The following is a 21,451-nucleotide window of genomic DNA, read 5'->3' on the forward strand; positions in this document are numbered from 1 at the left end:
ATGAAGATAACATTGGGTATGTTGTATTATGTTTGTCATACATGACATCAGCGAATCTTTAGACTGCGTCACAATAGACCAGGCTGACAGGGCAGCCCCAGTTCATTTTTAAATGACAGATTCAACAGTGTCCGTATACTGAGCAGTGTCCACACTGGCCCGTGTATCAGACTCCTCTACCTTTCTGTTCCTGTTTGTTCGCTAGATGGTGACATATAGACCTAGGTTGTGAAATGAATGATCTGTTGTTTCTTCAGGAATCTTCCTAGGCATGCCAGTTTTTAGTGTCCACAGGTGCCTTAAGATTTTATCGAAACAGATTTGAAAACAGAAATAATCAACGCTCTGTTCCACTGTGATGAAACCATATCTGCGCTGTCTTAAAGCCCTTAAAGCAAGAGGAAGGGACGCAACAGTCCAAATATAAAAAAAAGAAAGTATTTGTATATATGACAAATAAACTGGAAATTACAGACTTGACCTTGAAAAAATATTGTCTCACAGATCAGTACATAATTGCACCTTTATTTCTTTAATAAACAACTTTCGTGGTCCCAACACTTGACTTTTTATAAGTATACCATTTGTGACACAAATATGTTCAGTGTTCATGTTCAAGTCCAAGAGTGTGACGTCAGAGTTCAAAGCAAGGAGCGTTTGGGTTGGGGTGTTGAGGTGGGACAGGGATCACCTGTACTGTGTACTCTGTCCTCTAATGTCTTACCTCCCCTCCTTGTCCCCTCCTCCTCGTTCGATTCCCTCCCCTCCTCCTATCCTCCCCTTAAATCACTTATCCTACCAGCTATCAAATGGATGGCAAATACAAGCACTCGAGATCTAAAACAACAATATCTACGTTTTGGATTAGGGGTTAAAAATCCATTCAGATACAACATTTAAATAATTTAAAAATTCCTGTAGGTTTTTACTCCAATGCTAATCGAGCACACTCAATGCTATTATTTAGCTTATAAGTGTATTGAATCAGGTTAGTTAGGGTTGGAGTTATTACTGTACATATTGTCACCGCCTGGCTCAAAGACTGTGACAAGCTATGAAGACAACAGGAGCAGGCTGCTAAGAAAAACTAATTTAATAGCTCAAAATAGCTCAACTGATAGCAAGTGTGTCAGGGTGTGATGTGTGTGTGCTCTAAGTCAATTGATAAAATGTGTAACCACCAGTACATCAGTAATGTGTGTGACAATGTTCAAGAGTGACACACCAAAGAACCGAACCGCTGCTGGTCAGGATCTTCCCCAGAGCCCCAGACTGTGGAAGGCAGGAGGGGGTTATAGCATAGCACACCAGGTGTAGCTCATCTGGCTAATGAGTCATTAGTAATGACCCTCCATTCAGAACCTGCCACACAGCCAGGACAGTGACACCTCGTGCTCAAATATACACACACAATATATCTCAGGAAAGGAGTGCCACTTGAACAAACCTGGACATTGGACATAGAAATTCCACTCCCGTCTGCTTATAATTCTCCAAAAACGTCTCAACAAAGGTGTCTTTTTAAGCCCTTTTTTATTAATATCATAATTTCACATAGTTATGATCTTTTTTATGAAAATAGGTCAGTAGAAAGAAATTTCCATTAAAAAGTTCAGCAACTAATCCTCGAGTCCAACAGTCTTTATTCCTGCACCTCTGTACACTCCAACCACACGAAGGGGGGGGGGTTAAAATTATCCAAAGAGAGTCTACAGTCTCACGTCTGGCCAATCAGAGAACGGGAAGGGGGAGGTGGGGCGGGAAAGTTAAGCTTATCAACCAATCATTGGTAGTTGTGGAGTTGGGTGGGGGCGGGCTGGGCACGGGGCATTGGAGGAATCCTCTTCATCTCCTTAGTAACTCCAGAAATATATTTTACACCTTTGAAAATAAACAGGAATAGTGTTGTTTGTTCTTCTGTTAAAATCTACTAGGCTGGGTGGTGGGGGGACAAGGTCTTGATGCTGGTTGGTTGTTGGGTCATGAATGGTGAAACTTCTCGCCGTCTCCTCTAAGTGCAGTGTGATGAGCAGGCCACTAGAGGGCGTGAGAGGGCGACAACATCTTCCCCCGTATTCTACGTCTAGAGGAGTCCGGTCTTCCTCAAGGATAACAGTTCAGTTTGTCAGTGCCACCACTGACATCTCTCCCGACCAATAAAGTCACACCAACAGGCAAAGCAGCCAATAAGCAGTGAGAACAGGGCGGGAGGGTGGAGTGTCTCCATGGCTCCAGCCAATGGCGTTGAGAGTCCATGTGGAGGACTACCGCCCTTCCCTCCATAAGCCAGGGCGACTCTGGCGGGGCGGGGGTTCCTCAGTGGTTTGGAGAAGCTGATTGGCTGATGGTCCTGTCTCTCAAAGTGGTCGCTATGGCAGCTGGGTGGTGGTTGGTGGGTTGGGGTGTCACTCAGTCGCTGTCGGAGCCCACGGCTGACGAGCCTTTCCTCTTCCTCTTTGGAGGTTTGGGCTTGGAGTCTTCCTCTTCCTGAAGAACAAACACAATTCAACAATCAATAATAGATAAATCAACACATCAATCAATTACATGAAACCATGCATCAGTCTGTCAATACCTCAAACAATATTTATATTGATCAATAAATCCATGAATTGATCCATACATTTGTCAAGATCAATGCATCAATCAGGAAAGGAACAGGAAAATAATTTGATGTAAACAGGAAGTGACGTACGGAGGCAGTGCTGGAGGCGCTCTCCTCCTCGTTGCTGGCGGGCGGGGCCGCCCCCTTGCGTGACCGTGGCGACGTGGCAGGCGCCTTGCGACGCGATTTCTGAGGTTTGGACGACGCCTCCTCGTACTCCTCAGCCAATGAGAACAGGTCGCTGAATCTGGTAGGCGGGGAGATGGAAGTGATACACTAATTGCAACGATGTATGTGATAGGCTGTATGTGTGTGCATGTAGCAAATGTGTCAGGGTGTGATGTGTGTGTGCTCAATAATGGATGGGGTGTGTGTGTGTATGCATGTCTCACCTCATCTTGTGTGTCTCGTCACAGCTGGCCTGTACATGCTGCAGAGCTTGGAGGATGGGGGTCTGGGTGAAAACTTGAAACACACACACACACACACAGGAAGTTAGAATCCATACAGTCTTTTGATGTGTGAATGTGTGTGTTAATGAGCGAGTGCTGTCTGCATGTGTACTTGTGTTTGTTTGTTATAGTGTGGGTATGAATGTGTGTTAGAGAGAGATTGTGTTGGTCAGAGTGTGTGTGAGAGCATGTGTTAGTGAGAGAGAGTGTGTGTGTGAGAGAGCATGTGTTTAAGCCGATTTGTACTCCGTTTTCTAAAAAACGGACACATGGGAATGCCTTCGTCTACGTGGAACGCCCTCTCCGAGAGCCCTCTGAGAGCTCGACGTGCACCTCCTCAATTTCCTAACTATCCGTCCTAATTTCGGATAGTTACGGAACCCCCTTGGCTGTGATTGGTCCGTATTAAGAACTGCTTGCGTCAGGGGCGGGGTTGCAGTGACCAACAAGACGAACAGAATCCTTTGACCGCCATTGCTGTACGTTTTTACAATTCATATTTCAGCTAAACAGTACATGTAAATCAACATCTGAATTAAATGTGACGAGAAATGGGCAGTGTAGTTGCTGAAAATGTGCTTATTTTATTGATGAAACGGCTAATTTGTAAATTTGCTCCGACTTTTCGATAACCTAGCTAGCATCGCAGTGCCACCTACTCTTCTGGCGGTGAATTGTTTTCAGCACCCACAGCCTACGGAGAACCATAAACGAAAAAGATTCCATCGTATCCGTCCGTATCCGTCCGCCCATCCGTAAACGGAGTAGCATATAAAGGCCTTTAGTGAGAGAGAATGTGTGTGAGCATGTTAGTGTGTGTGTGAGAGAGCATGTGTTAGTGAGAGAGTGTGCGAGTGTATTTGTGTGAGAGAGCGTGTGTGTGTGTGTGAGAGAGCATGTGTTAGTGAGAGCAGTGAGAGTGTTTGTGTCTCACAGCTGTTCTTGGTGTTGCTCAGGTTGAGTCTCAGGTTGTCCATGTGTTCCAGGATCTGCTCCAGGGTGAGCTGGGCCAGCTTGCTGCTGGAGCTGCGCAGACTGGAGAGAGGGGAGGGGGTGGGAGGAGAGCAAGAATAAAAGAATACAGAATGAATAAATTAATCGACAAACAACCTAATAAGCATACAGCCATTCTTTCACTAGCTCCTTCCTCCGACCCCCCCAAACTCTGAAACATGGCTAGTGGGCATGGTGTTAGCAGGGCAGGGCGTGGTGTTAGCAGGGCAGGGTGTGGTGTTAGCAGGGCAGGGTGTGGTGTTAGCAGGGCAGGGTGTGGTGTTAGCAGGGCAGGGTGTGGTGTTAGCAGGGCAGGGTGTGGTGTTAGCAGGGCAGGGTGTGGTGTTAGCAGGGCAGGGTGTGGTGTTAGCAGGGCAGGGTGTGGCGTTAGCAGGGCAGGGTGTGGTGTTAGCAGGGCAGGGTGTGGTGTTAGCAGGGCAGGGTGTGGTGTTAGCAGGGCAGGGCGTGTTCCTACCTCTGGCGTTTGCGGGGCAGGTTGTTGTTCTTGATGAGCAGGGCCTTGATGTGCTCCCCCAGCACGTCGTCGTGCTTGGCCGCCCAGTGGCGCAGGATGCTGGTGGTGAACTGGTCCTCCGGGTGGCATGGCCTGCTCAGGACCATCTTCACCATCTCCTCACTGGGTCTGGGGGGAGGAAAGAAGGAGAGGAGAGAGAGAAGAGAAAAGTAGGGGAGGAGCAGAGAGGAGAGGGGAGGAGAAGGAGGGAGTGAAGGAGAGAGAGGAGGGTAGGAGAGGAGACAGTGAACAGATGGAGTAGGAGAGAAGAGGGGAAGATCAGAGAGTGCAAACAGATGGTGGAGAATGGACTGGCTGGGCTCCATCCGGTCATGATGTCATCGTGTGATGATGTGATGTCGTCCACCTACAGTTAGGTCCATAAATATTTGGACATTGACACAATTTTCATCATTTTGGCTCTGTATACCACCACAATGGATTTGAAATGAAACAATCAAGATGTGCTTTAAGTGCAGACTTTCAGCTTTAATTTCAGGGTATTTACATCCAAATCAGGTGAACAGTGTAGGAATTACAATACATTTTATATGTGCCCCCCCCCCCCTTTTAAGGGACCAAAAGTAATTGGACAATTGGCTGCTCAGCTGTTCCATGGCCAGGTGTATGTTATTCCCTCATGGGAGTTCGTTATTTCATTGACAAGGAGCAGATAAAAGGTCTAGAGTTCATTTCAAGTATGGTATTTGTGTTTGGAATCTGTTGCTGTCAACTCTCAATATGAAGTCCAAAGAGCTGTCACCATCAGTGAAGCAAGCCATCGTTAGGCTGAAAAATCAAAACAAACCTATCAGAGAGATAGCAAAAACATTAGGTGTGGCCAAATCAACGGTTTGGTACATTCTTAAAAAGAAAGAACGCACTGGTGAGCTCAGCAACACCAAAAGACCCGGAAGACCACGGAAAACAACTGTGGTGGATGACAGAAGAATTCTTTCCCTGGTGAAGAAAAACCCCTTCACAACAGTTGGCCAGATCAAGAACACTCTCCAGGAGGTAGGCGTATCTGTGTCAAAGTAAAAAATTAAGAGAAGACTTCACCAGAGTAAATACAGAGGGTTCACCACAAGATGTAAACCATTGGTGAGTCTCAACAGGAAGACCAGATTAGAGTTTGCCAAAAAACATCTAAAAGAGCCTGTACAGTTCTGGAACAACATCCTATGGACAGATGAGACCAAGATCAACTTGTACCAGAATGATGGGAAGAGAAGAGTATGAAGAAGGGAAGGAACTGCTCATGATCCAAAGCATACCACCTCATCAGTGAAGCATGGTGGAGGTAGTGTTATGGCGTGGGCATGTATGGCTGCCAATGGAACTGGTTCCCTTGTATTTATCGATGATGTGACTGCTGACAAAAGCAGTAGGATGAATTCTGAAGTGTTTCTGGCAATATTATCTGCTCAGATTCAGCCAAATGCTTCAGAACTCATAGGACGGCGCTTCACAGTGCAGATGGACAATGACCCGAAGCATACTGCAAAAGCAACCAAAGAGTTTTTTAAGGCAAAGAAGTGGAATGTTCTGCAATGGCCAAGTCAATCACCTGACCTAAATCCAATTGAGCATGCATTTCACTTGCTAAAGACAAAACTGAAGGGAAAATGCCCCAAGAACAAGCAGGAACTGAAGACAGTTGCAGTAGAGGCCTGGCAGAGCATCACCAGGGACGAAACCCAGCGTCTGGTGATGTCTATGGGTTCCAGACTTCAGGCTGTCATTGACTGCAAAGGATTTGCAACCAAGTATTAAAAGTGACAATTAGATTTATGATTATGTTAGTTTGTCCAATTATTTTTGGTCCCTTAAAAAGGGGGGGGGCACATATAAAATGTGTTGTAATTCCTACACCGTTCACCTGATTTGGATGTAAATACCCTGAAATTAAAGCTGAAAGTCTGCACTTAAAGCACATCTTGATTGTTTCATTTCAAATCCATTGTGGTGGTATACAGAGCCAAAATGATGAAAATTGTGTCAATGTCCAAATATTTATGGACCTAACTGTACCTCTCCCTCCTCAGTTGTAGCAGCAGACAGGACAGAGCCTCCGGGTGTTCTGGATAGAGAGAGAGAGAGGGGGGGGAGAGAGAGTGGAGGGGGGGAGAAAGGGAGAGAAGAGGAAGGATGAATTCACTTTACGGCAAAACAGAAATCATTACCAGTCAGGCTCCATCTAGGACGACTGAGGATTCTATTACTACTGGTTCTACAGACAAACAGACACGCGGTAAATCCTTCCATTTCTCACACAGGTTCCTCCAACAGATCATATGGTGGATAATTTCCTGTGTGTGTGTGTGTGTGTGTGTGTTTGTATCAGCATGTGCGTGTGTGCGTACCTTTGTATTTGAGGTGCTGCAGGATGGGGATGATGGTCTCTAGAGGGATGCTGTGAGCCAGGAACAGCTGCCAGGTGCTGTACTGTTCAAACGTCTCCCAGTCGAGAGACTGAACTGTAGACACACACACACAGCGTTACACAGGATCATACGTCCTTATCATACAGCCTACCTGTGGGAGATATTGTGAGTGTGTTCATGTGTGTGTGAGAATGTGAACACGTGTGTGAGCTTGTGTGTGTGTATGTGTCTTATGAGTGTATAAGTATGAGTGTAAGTGTGTGTGTGTGTAATTGTCTAAGTGTGTGTGTACAAGTGTGCATATTGAGTGTGCAAGTGTTACTAACTCAGGATGTTGAGGACAGAGTCCTTGCGGAACATGACCAGGTTCCCCATCATCACGTGACACATCAGCTCCTGCAGCTGGGACAACAACAACACGCTGTCAACAACAACAACAACATGACAGTCGCAGTGTGTGTATGTGTGTGTGTGTGTGTGTGCGTGGTACCTGTGTGGAGTCAATGACAGCTACGATCATGTTCAGCAACTCTCCACTGCGCAGTGTCTCATCTGGGAACTGGAAACACAACAAGAGCAACATCACATGGAGTGTGTGTGTGGGTACCTCAGAGTAGATGGAGAGTGTGTGTGTGTGTGTGTGTGTGTGTACCTCAGAGTAGATGGAGGGTGTGTGTGTGTGTGTGTACCTCAGAGTAGATGGAGGGTGTGTGTGTGTGTGTACCTCAGAGTAGATGGAGGTGTGTGTGGGTGTACTTCAGAGTAGATGGAGGTGTGTGTGTGTGTACGTCAGAGTAGATGGAGGGGGTGTGTGTGTACCTCAGAGTAGATGGAGGGGGTGTGTGCGTGTACCTCAGCGTAGATGGAGGGTGTGTGTGTGTGTACCTCAGAGTACATGGAGGGGGTGTGTGTGTGTACCTCAGAGTAGATGGAGGGTGTGTGTGTGTGTGTGTACCTCAGAGTAGATGGAGGGTGTATGTGTGTGTGTGTACCTCAGAGTAGATGGAGGGTGTGTGTGTGTTTGTGCGTGTACCTCAGAGTAGATGGAGGGGGTGAGGTAGCAGAGCAGCCTGACGTCGTCCTCCTGACAGGCCTTCATGTCCATCATCAGGCAGGTGTGCAGGTCTCCAAGAGCTGTGGCCTGGGCAAACGACTCATACAGACTCATCTTCCCCAGAGCCGCTTTACTGAGGGGGGGGGGGGGGGAAGAGAGGGGTTACAGCTGGAGTATTGTAGATGTAATGTTGCAGTATTACAGTAATGGTGGAGAATTATTGCTAGAGTAATGTTGAGCATGAATGTGTGCGTGTGTGTACCTGGCCTTGAGGTAGTAGAGCAGGTGATAGCCTATCTTGGGCTGTTTCTGGTACAGCTCCGACAGCATGTCCAGCAGCACAGAGAAGCGCGTGTTCTCCTCCTGCATCTGACACAGGTTCCTGAACACCAGACACACGGGCTTACACACAGACTCATCCAGGGACCTGCACACACACACACACACAAAAGTTTAGTCAGTTACTTTAAGGATGTCGACACCTTCTCCATATTCAGCTCACACACACACACTCACACCCCCCCACCCCCCCACACACAGAGACACACCCAAACCCCCATGCACACAACCCCCCCCCCCCACACACACACACACACATACTCCTCAGTGATCTCGTCAGGCAGAACGTCCCCCCTGAAGTGACTCTTGAAGAGATCAGCCAGACAGGAGGCCAGTGTGGACATCTGCTCTGAGTCAAAGTCCTCCTGGGGGGGGGGGGGGGGGGGGGGGGGGGGAGATAGAGAGGGAGGGACGAACAGGTGAGAGAGAGAGGGGCGAGAGGGAGAGAGAGGGATGGGAGAAAGACAGAGGGGATAGAAGAGTAAGGGTGAGATAGTGGGAGAGATGGAAAGACACAGAAATATAGGATGAAGAAGCAACTAACACCATCAGAATCATCCTGTTCATATTAGATTACATGTTACATGAATATGAATCATCGTCCTTACTGGTGTATCAACGATCATACTATTTAAGACTTGATGACTGAATGTGAGTGATGGCTGTGAGTATGAACATAGTGAGTAGTAACATCTCTCACCTCCAGGATCAGGTCCACGATCTCCTGCATCACCTCACACTGAGTCTCAGTGTCACTGGGGGGAGAGGATCACCATCATTCATCTGGACTGTGTGAGTGTCTGTGTGTGTGTGTGTGTGTGAGTGTATAGGAATAAATATGCATGTCCACTGACCTTCCTTTCTGCAGCTGCAACACCTTCTCCTTCATTGTGTCGTCCAATTGGTCCAAATAAGGCGTGATGTCAACAGGCTCCTCTATTATGGCCTCTTTGATAGGATGGAACCTGAACTCTCGCTTTTTACCTGCAGGGTCAAAGGTCAGAGAAATAGTTCAGCCAATCAACACAATATTCGTTATGAAGTCTAAAGAATTGGTCTATTTACAACATTCTATCAAACTATTGCAGAACATTCATGACCATTTAGTTCCTAAAGTGCTTCCTTTAAAGAAAAGTTGTCAAATTATTTCTGTCAAAAAACATTTAGTCTCCTATAAACATGTTGTGTAAGCTAATGAGGCCCTCTGAGAGTTGTTTAGCAACCCAGACAGCTCAGTGCCAGTGGAATGTCAATTTCAGAGTGGCCCGCTACTTTCCAGCCAATAATGTTCCAGCAATTCTGTTCCAGCTAATCGCCTTCAGCGAGGCAGGCCTTCCTTCCTTGATTTATTTTGTGAAACCACTGTCAATCAAACTTGAGCAGGAGGAAAGCACGGAAGTTCAGACAAGAACTGGGGGGTGCTGTTTCTCATGATGTCACCTATTGCAGCTTTAACTGAAAATGGGGGTTGTGGGTAAAGTAGTACCTTTGTTGCTGATTTCTTCCTCATCGTCACTAAAGGCCGCCTCCGTGTTGTCATAGCAACCGTCCTCCTTGTCGAGCACGTGGTTGTCCATCTCCAGGGAAACTGACTCCTCCATTTTAACTGCCGAGGATAAAAGGCACATTGCGCTCATTATGTGACCTGCTACAGTCTCAATCTGCAGATGTGTGTGTGCATGTTTTTGAATTGTTCATTGAGACTGTGTACGAATGTGTCTCTGCTGGGTCTGTGTGTATATGTGGTTGTGTGTGTACATGTGTGTGTGAATGTGTGTATATGCGTGTGTATATATGCGTGTGTATATGTTTGTGTACCTTCTGTCGGGGGCGAGGGTGAGCTGCAGAACTCAGGGAAGCGTTCTCTCAGCATGGAGCGAAGCTCCCGGTCCAGTTTAGGATTATCAAACAGAGGAGCTAGATGACTGGAGGAGAGGAGGAGAGAGTAGAGGAGGAGAGAGGAGAGAAGGAGAGGGTAGAGGAGAGAAGAAGGTAGAGGAGAGAAGAAGGTAGAGGAGAGGAGGAGAGAGTAGAGGAGGAGAGTAGAGGAGAAGGAGAGAGTAGAGGAGAGAGTAGAGGAGAAGGTAGAGGAGAGGAGGAGGAGGAGAGAGTAGAGGAGGAGGAGAGAGTAGAGGAGAGGGTAGAGTAGAGGAGGAGGTAGAGGAGAGGAGGAGGTAGAGTTGAGGAGGAGGTAGAGTAGGGGAGGAGGAGAGTAGAGGAGAAGGTAGAGGAGAATGTAGAGGAGAGGAGGAGAGGAAAAGAGGACAGGTAATAAATGATTAAAGAACAACTGCAACAACAATAAAAAGCCTTGTATTTCCCTGAGGACGTGCCAGGGTGTGTGTGTGTGTAACTTACGCCAACACTCTCTTCTCCATGATGAAGTTGAGCGAGTTGAAGACTCCCTGTCGCACCTGCACCTCCAGAGGAGGGAAGAAGTGAGGGATGATCTGGGGAGAGAGAGAGGGGACGACGACAAATGGAGAGATGAGGCAGGACAGAGAAGGAGGGAGTACAGAGAGAGAGTGAGAAAGAGTAGGGGAGAGCGGGAGATAGAGAGAAAGAGAGGGAGGAGGAAAGGGGTAGAGAGAGAGAGGAGAGTAAAATCTTTGAAGGCAAATTAATTGAGTGTGTATGCGTGTGTGTGCGTCTTACCCGACACATAAAGTCCAGCAGAGTAGCAGTGATGGCTGGATGAGGCTTCATAGAGTGGTGCATTACCAAGATAGCAGGCTCTGGAGGGAGGGAGGGGTTATGCATACTAGTTATAATAATAGTCATTTCCAGTAATATTGTGTATTTATGTTATATCATTGTTGTACTACAGTGATTTTTTTGTGAGGACATTGAGTTGTTCTTGTCATATTGTAGTGATGTTGTAGCCGTGGTAGTGATGTTCCAGTGATATTGTAGTGACGTTGGTGTTATGGTCGTGACACTGTAGTCTCACCTATGTTCATTATGCTGTCTTTCTCTGGGCTGAAGAAGAGCCAGTCATAGAACAGAGCCAGCTTAGCATTAGAGGCAGCAACATTAGACTGGATAGGAGGAGAGGGAGGGAGGGGGAGGGAGAGAGAATGTGGTTAGACCTGCCCTGCTTCTGAAATCGCATCCTTATTCTTTTAGCACGTTCTGCAGCTGCCCTTACAAAGTACCTACTGTTGCAGGCAGCATGCAAGCAATTGGGACACACTACTTCATCATGAGCATTGTGCCTTGAATTTGATTGCCCCTTTCACAGTTTGTAGCACAAAGCTGACCAGAGATGGGCATACTGTTGTAGGGCAACCAGAGCTCCGCTCTGTGTGTTATATGTCTTGTAGTGTCTGTTGTAGTGTCTGTTGTAGGGCATACTGGTATTTTCGGCATTGTGGTAACCAGCCATACATGATGATGATGACACTATGTCTTGGGACTAGTGCTGTCAAACGATTAAAATATTTATATTAATGTCATAGTTAACTCGCAATTAATCGCACATTTTTATCTATTCTAATTGATTACTTTGGTCTTGTCAATGGAACCATTTGGCCACTTTTTAAAAGTAAACTTTCCATTCAGAATCTTATTGGCATCCATTTCGGCGTCTCACGCTCGCCACACACTCAAAACGTAACGTTAGCCTACTACTCTTTAGCCGACTCGCAAGCCCAAACAAGTGTGTGCGGCGTGCCTGTTGTTTTGTTTCCGGTGTAGCTAGATCCGGTGTGGTGTTGTAGTTTTTCTAACATCAGTAGTTGTTGCAACAGCATGTGAAAAAAACTACATAGTTTGCCAGGCCAAAAAGAATGTTAATCTCGCGATAAAAAAAAAGTACTTCTTAAAATGGGTTTGCGTTAACGCCGTTAATAACGCGTTTAACTGACAGCACTACTTGGGACATTCAAAATATTGTTCTGGCATACTAAATAGTATGGTAGTATGGGTATTGGGACACTAAGTGTACAGGATAAGTTGTACGCACGAGGTTGACGACAACAACATAGGCCACAAGCCCCGCCCCTTACCGTGCAGGTTGTGAGCAACCAGCCAATGATAGCCCAGCGTGGCAGGATGTCAGAGCTCAACACCTCATTGGACGGATGGACCACGCCGCAGATGTAGCGAATGAGATCGCAACGCAGTGATTGGCTCTCGGCCGTGGATAAGTACTGTCTCTGGAACCAATCCTGATAGCGTTTCTGCTGGCCAAACCTCACCTGGGGGGTATGTGAATAAAGTAAAAAAAAGTGAGGGAAAGTATGAGTGTTGTAATTGTGTGTGAGAGTGTGAGGAAGTGAGTAAATTAATGTGAGTGTATGTCTGTGTGAGGGTGTCTGTGTGAGGGTGTGTGCGTGTACCCTGGAGGTCATGAAGAGCAGCTTGGTCTCCATGTCTGGAGTCAGACGACACGCAAGGAACTTTCTAGAAGTCCTGGCTGTTAGCAACTGAAGAAGACCTGGAGGAGAGAGAGGAGTGTTACAACAGGGTCTGTCGGTCTCTGTCAGTGTCTTTACACACACGCACACACACACACACACAGTACCAGTGTACTGGGGGCTGAGGTTCTGGGGGGTGTGGAGCAGATCTCTCCACAGCAGGTCCATCTCTGGTATCCTAGCAACGATCTGCAACAGCCTCACCAAGTCTCTGCCGATGATTACACATTCCATGAACTAGAGGGAGAGGGGGGGGAGAGGTGAGGAGATGGAGGAAGAAGGAGGGAGGGGGGGCATTGAAGGGGAGAGGAAGAGGAAGAGTAGAGGATGCTTCCTTTTAATAACAAATAATTAATTCAGTAACAGAGTGTAGTCCACATCCCCTCCCCCCCCTCCCTCCCTCCCTCCCCCTCTCCCCACCTTGTCTCTCAGCATGCTGATGCAGTAGTCTACATCCCCTCCTCCCCCTCCCTCCCTCCCTCCCCCTCTCCCCACCTTGTCTCTCAGCATGCTGATGCAGTAGTCCACATCCCCTCCTCCCCCTCCCTCCCTCCCTCCCCCTCTCCCCCCCTTTCTCTCAGCATGCTGATGCAGTAGTCCACATCCCCTCCTCCCCTCCTCCCTCCCTCCCTCCCTCCCCCCCTTTCTCTCGGCATGCTAATGCAGTAGTCCACATCCCCCCTCCCTCCCCCTCTTCTCCTCTCCCCACCTTGTCTCTCAGCATGCTGATGCAGTAGTCCACATCCCCCCTCCCTCCCCCTCTTCTCCTCTCCCCACCTTGTCTCTCAGCATGCTGATGCAGTAGTCCACATCCCCCCTCCCTCCCCCTCTTCTCCTCTCCCCACCTTGTCTCTCAGCATGCTGATGCAGTAGTCCACATCCCCCCTCCCTCCCCCTCTTCTCCTCTCCCCACCTTGTCTCTCAGCATGCTGATGCAGTAGTCCACATCCCCCCTCCCTCCCCCTCTTCTCCTCTCCCCACCTTGTCTCTCAGCATGCTGATGCAGTAGTCCACCTCCTTCTGTCTCAGGGTGAGCAGGCCGGGGGTTCCGTGGTCGACGATGAGGCGCAGGTACGTGTAGACGGACATGGCTATCAGCATCCCGCTCTTCAACACCCACTCCCTGAGGGTCGGGATGGGAAGTTGTACAGGAAGGAGGGAAAGGGAGACAGAGAGAGGGGTGGGTGGGTGGTAAAAGAGGAGGGAGGGAGGCAGTGCAGACGGAAGGAAAAGTGGCAGAGTTAAGAAAAGGAAAGTAACATTCAAACGTAACATTCAAAAGCACATATTAACTATGCTCACCCTCCACCAGACACAGGTAATAGAACAGTAGACTCACTTTTGATCCACCAGGATTTCCAGAACATTTTCAGCTAGCCAAATGTTCTTGGGAGTGATGTCTCCACCTACACACACACACACACACACACACACACACACACACACACACACACACACACACACACACACACACACACACACACACACACACACACACACACACACACACACACACACACACACACACACACACACACACACACACACACACACACACACACACACACACACACACACACACACACACACACACACACACACACACACACACACACACACACGGATAAGGTGATTGATGATCACATTATTGGAGATTAATTTATTAGATACAGCAGAAGCCTAGTTCTGATTGGCAGACTGGCTGGTTGATCAACTGACTGACTTCATGACTGGCTCACTAGCTTAGTGGCTGACCAGTTGTCTATCTTGGAGACTGGATGCCTAGCCAACAGTCAGGTTGACTGACTGACTGACTCACTCACTAACTGACTGGCTAGTTGACTGGGTCACTAGCTTACTGAATGATTGTTGTTGGCTGGATGACTGACCAACTGACTGACCAACTGGTTCCCTGGCAAGCTGAGTGACTGACTGTCTGGTTCACTGATTGGTTGACTGGCTGACCTGCTATTTGCTTCATCAGCGTCATGAGCACTCCGTCTGCTCCGATCACACCTGTTTTCACCAGCTCCCGCACCAGCCACACCAACTAGAGTAGGGAAGGGAGGGAGAGAGAACATGTCAATTACACAACATTAGCATCTAATGCTTGTTAGATGCTAGCAGAGACTTGTTGCTCTTGTGGTTAGTGGTAACTGATTTAAAAAAAATTGTACTCGCTGTGATATATTGTTTTTATTATTGTTGCTTGTTTTTTCCACAGGTACACTTGCACTTATAGCAGTTCATGTTGTTTAATTGTAACTTGTTTAACTACATGCTCTTATGGTTCTTCCCTTTGGCACTTACTTTGGTTGTTCACAATGTGTGCTTCATGTTTTGGCTACTCGCAATGTTTTGTGGCTATCTTGTTGTTATGATCAGTGACCTATGCACTTTGTAAAGCTCTCTCTTGGAAGTCACTTTGGATAAAAGCGTCTGCTAAATGAATAAATGTAAATGTAAGCTGATGGTGGGATAGGTGTATTAACTACGTGTTGCAACATGAGCGTCTAAGATAACTTGGTCCTGAGTATTTATCGAACATTAGCGTCTATGCTAACGATGGGCTTGGTGTATCACCTGAGTGCGGCAGACGTCCTGCAGCTTGAGGAACTTCTCCATGAGAATCTGGTTGATTTTCACCAGGATCACGCTCATCCCATCTCTGTTGACCAGCGTCAGGTCTCTGTAACACTGGACGGACAGACAGACAGGTCTGTAACACTGGACAGACAGACAGGCCTCAGTAACACTGGATAGACAGACAGGCCTCAGTAACACTGGACAGACAGACAAGGCCTCAGTAACACTGGACAGACAGACAAGGCCTCAGTAACACTGGACAGACAGACAAGGCAATGAGATCACTATCATGAGAGTGATCATAATGAGTGATGATAATGAGAGTGATGATAAGTGATTTCAATGACAGTTATGATAATGAAAAAGATAATAATGAGAGTGATGATAAGAGTAATGATACTGAGTAGATGATAATGAGAATAACAATATTGAGAAGATTATAGTGAGAGTGATAATAATGCTGTAGATGGTAGTGAGATTGATAATAATGTTGTAGATGGTAGTGAGTGATGATAATGACTGATGACAATGCTGTAGATGGTAGTGAGAGGGATGATAATGCTGTAGATGGTAGTGAGTGATGTTAGTGAGAGTGACGATAATTCTGTAGATGGTAGGGAGAGTGATGGTAGTGAGAGTGATGATAATGCTGTAGATGGTACTGAGGACAGGCTCCTACCCTCTGGGCCTGGGACGGCTCTGTGAGCAGCAGAGCGAAGAGACCCAGACACACCTCCTCATGCTGCTGGGGACCCTTACACACCTGCAGGAGACAGGGAGGACAGGAGGAGGAGAGAGGTACGAGGAGACAGGGAAGAGGAGAGAGGTAGGAGGAGGACAGGGAGGAGGAGAGAGGTAGGAGGAGGACAGGGAGGAGGAGAGAGGTAGGAGGAGACGGAAAAAGACGAAAGGAATGGAGGATAGAAGGAAGAAGGAGGACGGAGCAAGAGGATAGGGAGAAGAGGAAAAGGGAGGAGGAGCAGGCGAGAGGAGATGTAAGAGTAGAGAAGGGAGGAGAAGGAGAGGAGGGAGGAGGAAGTGGGAGGAGAGGGGGAGTCGGAGGAGAGAGGAAGGATTAGGAGGCGGAAATAGAAGGAAGACGAGCGAGAAGAAGAGGTCGAAGATGGAAGGAATAGAACGAGACCATTTTTTACAACTTTCCAGATGTAGGCAGTGGATAAAGTCATTCAGCCTCCATCCAAACCAACATCAACTACGGAGACAACAAACTCTACTTCCTGTCTACTTCCTGACAGCTAAAGCCACTGCAGGTGACATCATCACGGGGACTCACATTGGCGGTGATGGCGTCATTGGCCTCTCGTTCTGAAAGGCCAACGGTTAACGCGGTGACGATCCCCACACACCTCTCCAAACGCTGGGCAGACAAAGAGGAGAATGTAAGGATGTGTCATTCATACACTAACACACACACACAAAAATTACACACTCAACATCACTGAACAGACACAGACCAATCAATCATAGCCATGTATTCACGCAGTAGATATGAATATGCAAATCTGTGACATAGAAAAGTGACATGTGACAGACAAGAACTATCAAGAGAAAAGACAGGGTGGAACAAAACAGTGCAGAGCCACAACTCTTCACGAAGAGGAGTGGAAGATTGTGAGGAAACGGCTCTATGAACGAGTCTGTGTCACAAGATAGAATGATAATTATCTGTATTGACATGGGAACGAGGATCATTGCGCATGTGCGTTGGTTCGTGTCTCGTCCATATGTTTACTTGCGACCCGGATAGCATGCTATGCTACGTGAAGTTCTGGTGAAATACCGTCAGTGTTCAACCACGTAAATAAAAGCTAACGTGCCGTATAAACGTACAAGAACCAGGCTAATAAATGCATTACATATCTACGACCAGAAACCTGGCCAATGCACGTTAGCTAGCTAGCTTTCAACATGCAACCTTCCTTCTATAAAATGGTTCCGTGTCTTTGTATTCGTTGATATGATCTCGTATTCAGGAAACTGAGAAAGGGTGATTAAGCCAGCAAGCTAGCTGCACTCTTGACTGTCGTCTTGCCCTACCTCCTCCAGTTCATCTTTCGCATCGAGAGTCGTGGACACCAGCAGCCGACCCTGCGGTTTCCCCTTCGCCGGTGAAGTCTCCATCACCTCCCGCCTCGCTTCGTCTCGCCCCAGAGGACTTGAGGGCTTAGACTCGGGGGTTCGGAGTATATTCAAAAAGATTTTTTCGTATTAATAGCGTGCCTCATACACCTCTCAGTGCTTCAGACTCTCCCTGCACGCTCTTCGTCAGGCACTGTGTATTATTTTTTACTTGGTTCGACCACCGTTCACTCTCTCTGGTGCTTTCGCCAGTGTCCGAATAAAACAAACTAACTTCCGGAGGGCATGGTGGCCTAGCGGAAGTATTCGCTCCGAAAGAAAGGAGAAGGGCGGGTTCACCGAAGGCTTTTTGACCAATTATTTACCCGATAAGTTTGAGTGACGCGCGGTGAGTACTTTTCCACTAATGGTAGAAAAAAGAAGATCCGCCAATGAGAGCCTGCGAAGAAGAGCGAGACACTTTCAGGAATCTGCCGCGTAGGTTATGCAAGGAAATGTAGATTACGATATTGTAGTGTATTGATTTTAGATGCAATAACATCTTATCCTTCTCCCATCATGCTGGAAAACGTAAAATATAGAAAAAGTTGTAACAACACTGTAAACGTCTCTCTCTTCTTCTCTCTCTCCGTAGTCAGTAAATGTCTGTCTATGCCCATGACTATATTTTATATCTATATATACTGTATTTGTGTGTGACTGTATCTATGTGTGTTTATATACACAGTAAACACACATACTTCTTCAAATGCGATTGTGCAGACAAAATGTATATTGCACTTAAGATATGACATATGACTTTGCTGCACTGTACCATGTTACATTGCAGCTGGCCTACTGTAGTTGAGTTATTATTTTTGCACCATGGGAGCTGAGATGGGACTGTTCCTTGACTCTGACCACTGTCTCTGGTACTGTCAGAACTATCCACCACTGACACCTGTTCTTCTCCTTTCTATATGAGGGGGGGGGGGGGGGGCAGAGGGGGGGGGGGCAGAGGGGGGGGGGGCAGAGGGGGGGCAGGGCTTTGGAGGACATGATGCACTATTTGCATGTTGCTTTAGATCAAAGCATCTGCTAAATGAAGAAAATATAATATTATTTAAATATTGTTGTTCCATTTTGCAGTGCTGCAGGAGAAAAGTTGGGAGATTTATTGCATGTGAAAGCAATGTGTCAGCTTCCCTTTTGCCATATGAAGTCATAAGCTGTATCTAACCTGTACATTTATGGACAAACATCTCAGAAACTGACTGAGGTAACAAGTGAACTGCAGAGTCCAGGCGTTTATAGATTCCAAACCCGTCATACAGCTGCCATACATTCTCCACTGGCTCCATTAAGACATTCAACCAAGTGTGAATCAACATTTATAACACAACCACACATATTAATAAGTAACATATAGTAGTAAACATATTCTCTAAAATAAATCATTATCTTTAAAATACAGGAGAAGCAACAAAAAGAGCACAGTACAGTTTATATGTTTTCTTCTTTTACATGAAAGGAGTGTTAGAAGTAGATCTGTGAGCAGTCAGAACAGCATACAATGCAACCTGACTGTTTGTGTGACTGTATCTTTATTTGTGTATGTTGATATGTGTGACTGTTTCTGTCTGTGACTGCATCTATGTGTGTGACTGTATCTATAAAATGACTAAATGTAAATGTATCTATGTGTGTGACTGTATCTGTGTGTGATTGTATCTATTTGTGTGACTGTATCTGTGTGTGACTGTATCTGTGTGTGACTGTATCTTTATTTGTGTATGTTGGTGTGTGTGACTGTATCTGTCTGTGACTGTATCTATGTGTGTGACTGTATCTGTGTGTGACTGTATCTATTTGTGTGACTGTATCTGTGTGTGACTGTATCTTTGTGTGACTGTATCTATGTGTGTGACTGTATCTGTGTGTGTTACTGTATCGGTGTGTGACTGTATCTATGTGTGTGACTGTATCTGTGTGTGACTGTATCTGTGTGTGTGACTATATATGTGTGTGTGTGTGTCATTGGCCATGGTATCTATTCTACACTGCAGACCAGACAACAGTACACACCAGTCTGACACTCAAGAAAACACGTTCAGAACTTCACCAGATGAAAGCAGACTGAACACCATCTATCAGATCATCATGTGAAAACAATAACGACAAAAAGAACCCACGACTAAAGGAATCATTCAACAGCTTGATAAAAACAACAGATGTTTTTCTATCTCTGGGCTTGTGGTGCTACATTCACTGGTGAGAAACAAGAAAGTTGAGATCACGGCCCACATCCGCCCAGAGTCCTGACCTGGGTTCAGAACCCCTGAGTCTGTTCACTGCAGTCATTAGGATTCAAACATATGAATAGATGTTGGGAGCTGAAATGTATGTGACTCCAGACCAGACATGAGGATAAAACTATGTTTGCAGAGTCGAATACATTTGCAGTTGAGAGGCATTTCAGAATAGAACCAACCTGTTCAATACTGTACAGAAACACATTCACTTGACCCAGAACACTAGGCTATTGCTGATTGGGTGAGCAGGGAGCTGGGATCTAGCCAGAAGAGAGGAGCTTGATTATAGTGACAGTGTCCGTGGTGTCGTCGCACCACCGAGGAGCTAGGTGGCGCTACTGAGCCACATATCAGACCATGCTGGGCACCAGAGTCACAGAAAGAGGAGTTCATAAGAGGCGACGAGAAAATCTTCATACTTTGACGTGTTCACACCACAAACACGCGCACACACCACAAACACATGCGCACACACACGCAAACATAAACACACACACCACGGCCACACACACTGCAAATAGACACACCCGCGCATGCACACACACCACAAACACGCACGCAAACATACACAAACCACAAACACACACACCACACACACATGCACACTGACGCACACACACATGGTGGGATGTCAGAAGGCTTGGGGCACCAAGGAGGACAGGGTCTATGAACGTGTCGACACTAAAAGGAATCCTTGCGGGGAACAGCCTTAACTAGTTTAATACAGGACAGGAAACGGTCCCTCCTAAGAATCCAACCTAGACCTTCATCCAGATACACTGGAATCAGCTGTTCTCTCCAGGTAGAGCTCCGTGGTGGAGCATCTGAATGCAATTAGGAGGTGGCATGTTCAAATCCCCCCTGTACGTTGCTTTGGATTAAAAGGTATGGTAAATTAACACATCATTAATATCAATTTCTGTCTGTCTGTGAGGGCTACCAAGTCTCTCGAACCAAGATGTCCATGTGGCTCTATACCGCAGTTACATCTCCACTCCACCGGGTGGCAATGTTCCACTGCTTGTCCGAAGAGCCAGGCAGGGGTTTAGTCCAGAAGACAGAGCAAGTATGGATTCAATCACTCGTCCTACAGAAAACACCTCCTCCCCCTCCTCTCCCCCCCCTTGGAAACTGTACAGCTCCAATATTATGTTTCCTTCAATCACAGTCAAGGCGTCACATTCAGCCCCATGAGATCAGAGGTGAGTCTGGCTGTGCCGTCGTTCCAATGGTTCCATTGGTTGGAGGCACTGTCAGTCACCAGCATGTTTAAGTGGACTGTTGCATCATGGGGTGGTTCTATATTGGGTTCGGGCCAAGTTCCTAGGAGTAGAGGACCTAAAGGAGTTCAGTTCACAGAACCACAGCTTCATCACCTTTCGACCTGTGTGTGAAAGGTGTGTAGGTGTATATGCATGTGCGTGGTGTGGGTTTGTGTATGTGTGTGGTGTGTGTGTTTCGGGCAGGTTCTATGTAGATTTCTGGCCCAGATCCAAAACCCTGTAGAACTGGTCTGGCAGTCCACAGAGCCACAGCTTTGCTACAACCTCTGTGATACAGTATTTCTTATACACACACATATAGATTCCTTCTGTCAGTCTTCCTCATCCCTCCAACTCTTTCTTCTGCCCCACACCGCTGTGTCCTACACCTATCTCTCTCTCTCCCCCCCTCCACCCCCCCCATTATCTCTCCCTGCAGGCTACGTTGGT

The 21,451-nt window shown here is 46.9% G+C and overlaps 1 protein-coding gene and 1 long non-coding RNA gene across 3 annotated transcripts; both read right to left on the minus strand.

Annotated features, from left to right (window-relative positions):
* Positions 1–1,516: 1,516 nt before the first annotated feature.
* On the minus strand, positions 1,517–17,745 carry ints3 (integrator complex subunit 3). Of its 2 annotated transcripts, none has more exons than XM_062487326.1 (29): positions 17,407–17,745; positions 16,643–16,726; positions 16,028–16,111; positions 15,346–15,459; positions 14,728–14,812; positions 14,102–14,168; positions 13,744–13,885; positions 12,870–12,999; positions 12,685–12,782; positions 12,352–12,543; positions 11,295–11,382; positions 11,000–11,079; positions 10,703–10,794; positions 10,163–10,269; positions 9,831–9,950; positions 9,199–9,328; positions 9,045–9,099; positions 8,606–8,709; positions 8,268–8,432; positions 7,985–8,138; positions 7,442–7,510; positions 7,278–7,347; positions 6,931–7,044; positions 6,599–6,647; positions 4,526–4,693; positions 3,992–4,092; positions 2,998–3,070; positions 2,696–2,852; positions 1,517–2,487 (listed from the first exon to the last, which is right to left on the minus strand). In XM_062487326.1, exons 1-29 carry the CDS (start codon positions 17,488–17,490, stop codon positions 2,410–2,412), a joined length of 3,054 nt encoding a protein of 1,017 aa, XP_062343310.1. In that variant the 5' UTR covers positions 17,491–17,745; the 3' UTR covers positions 1,517–2,409. The 2 variants fall into 2 exon arrangements, with proteins under 2 accessions (XP_062343310.1, XP_062343309.1); XM_062487325.1 differs by having other exon boundaries at positions 7,278–7,353; positions 17,407–17,744.
* A 974-nt stretch (positions 17,746–18,719) lies between these two features.
* On the minus strand, positions 18,720–21,408 carry LOC134006825 (uncharacterized). Its single transcript, XR_009927973.1, has 2 exons — positions 19,338–21,408; positions 18,720–19,108 (listed from the first exon to the last, which is right to left on the minus strand). It is a non-coding gene; the product is annotated as an uncharacterized LOC134006825 (long non-coding RNA).
* Between the last annotated feature and the right edge of the window lie 43 nt (positions 21,409–21,451).

This window comes from Osmerus eperlanus, chromosome 20 (assembly GCF_963692335.1).
Source record: "Osmerus eperlanus chromosome 20, fOsmEpe2.1, whole genome shotgun sequence".
NCBI classification, from domain to species: domain Eukaryota; kingdom Metazoa; phylum Chordata; class Actinopteri; order Osmeriformes; family Osmeridae; genus Osmerus; species Osmerus eperlanus.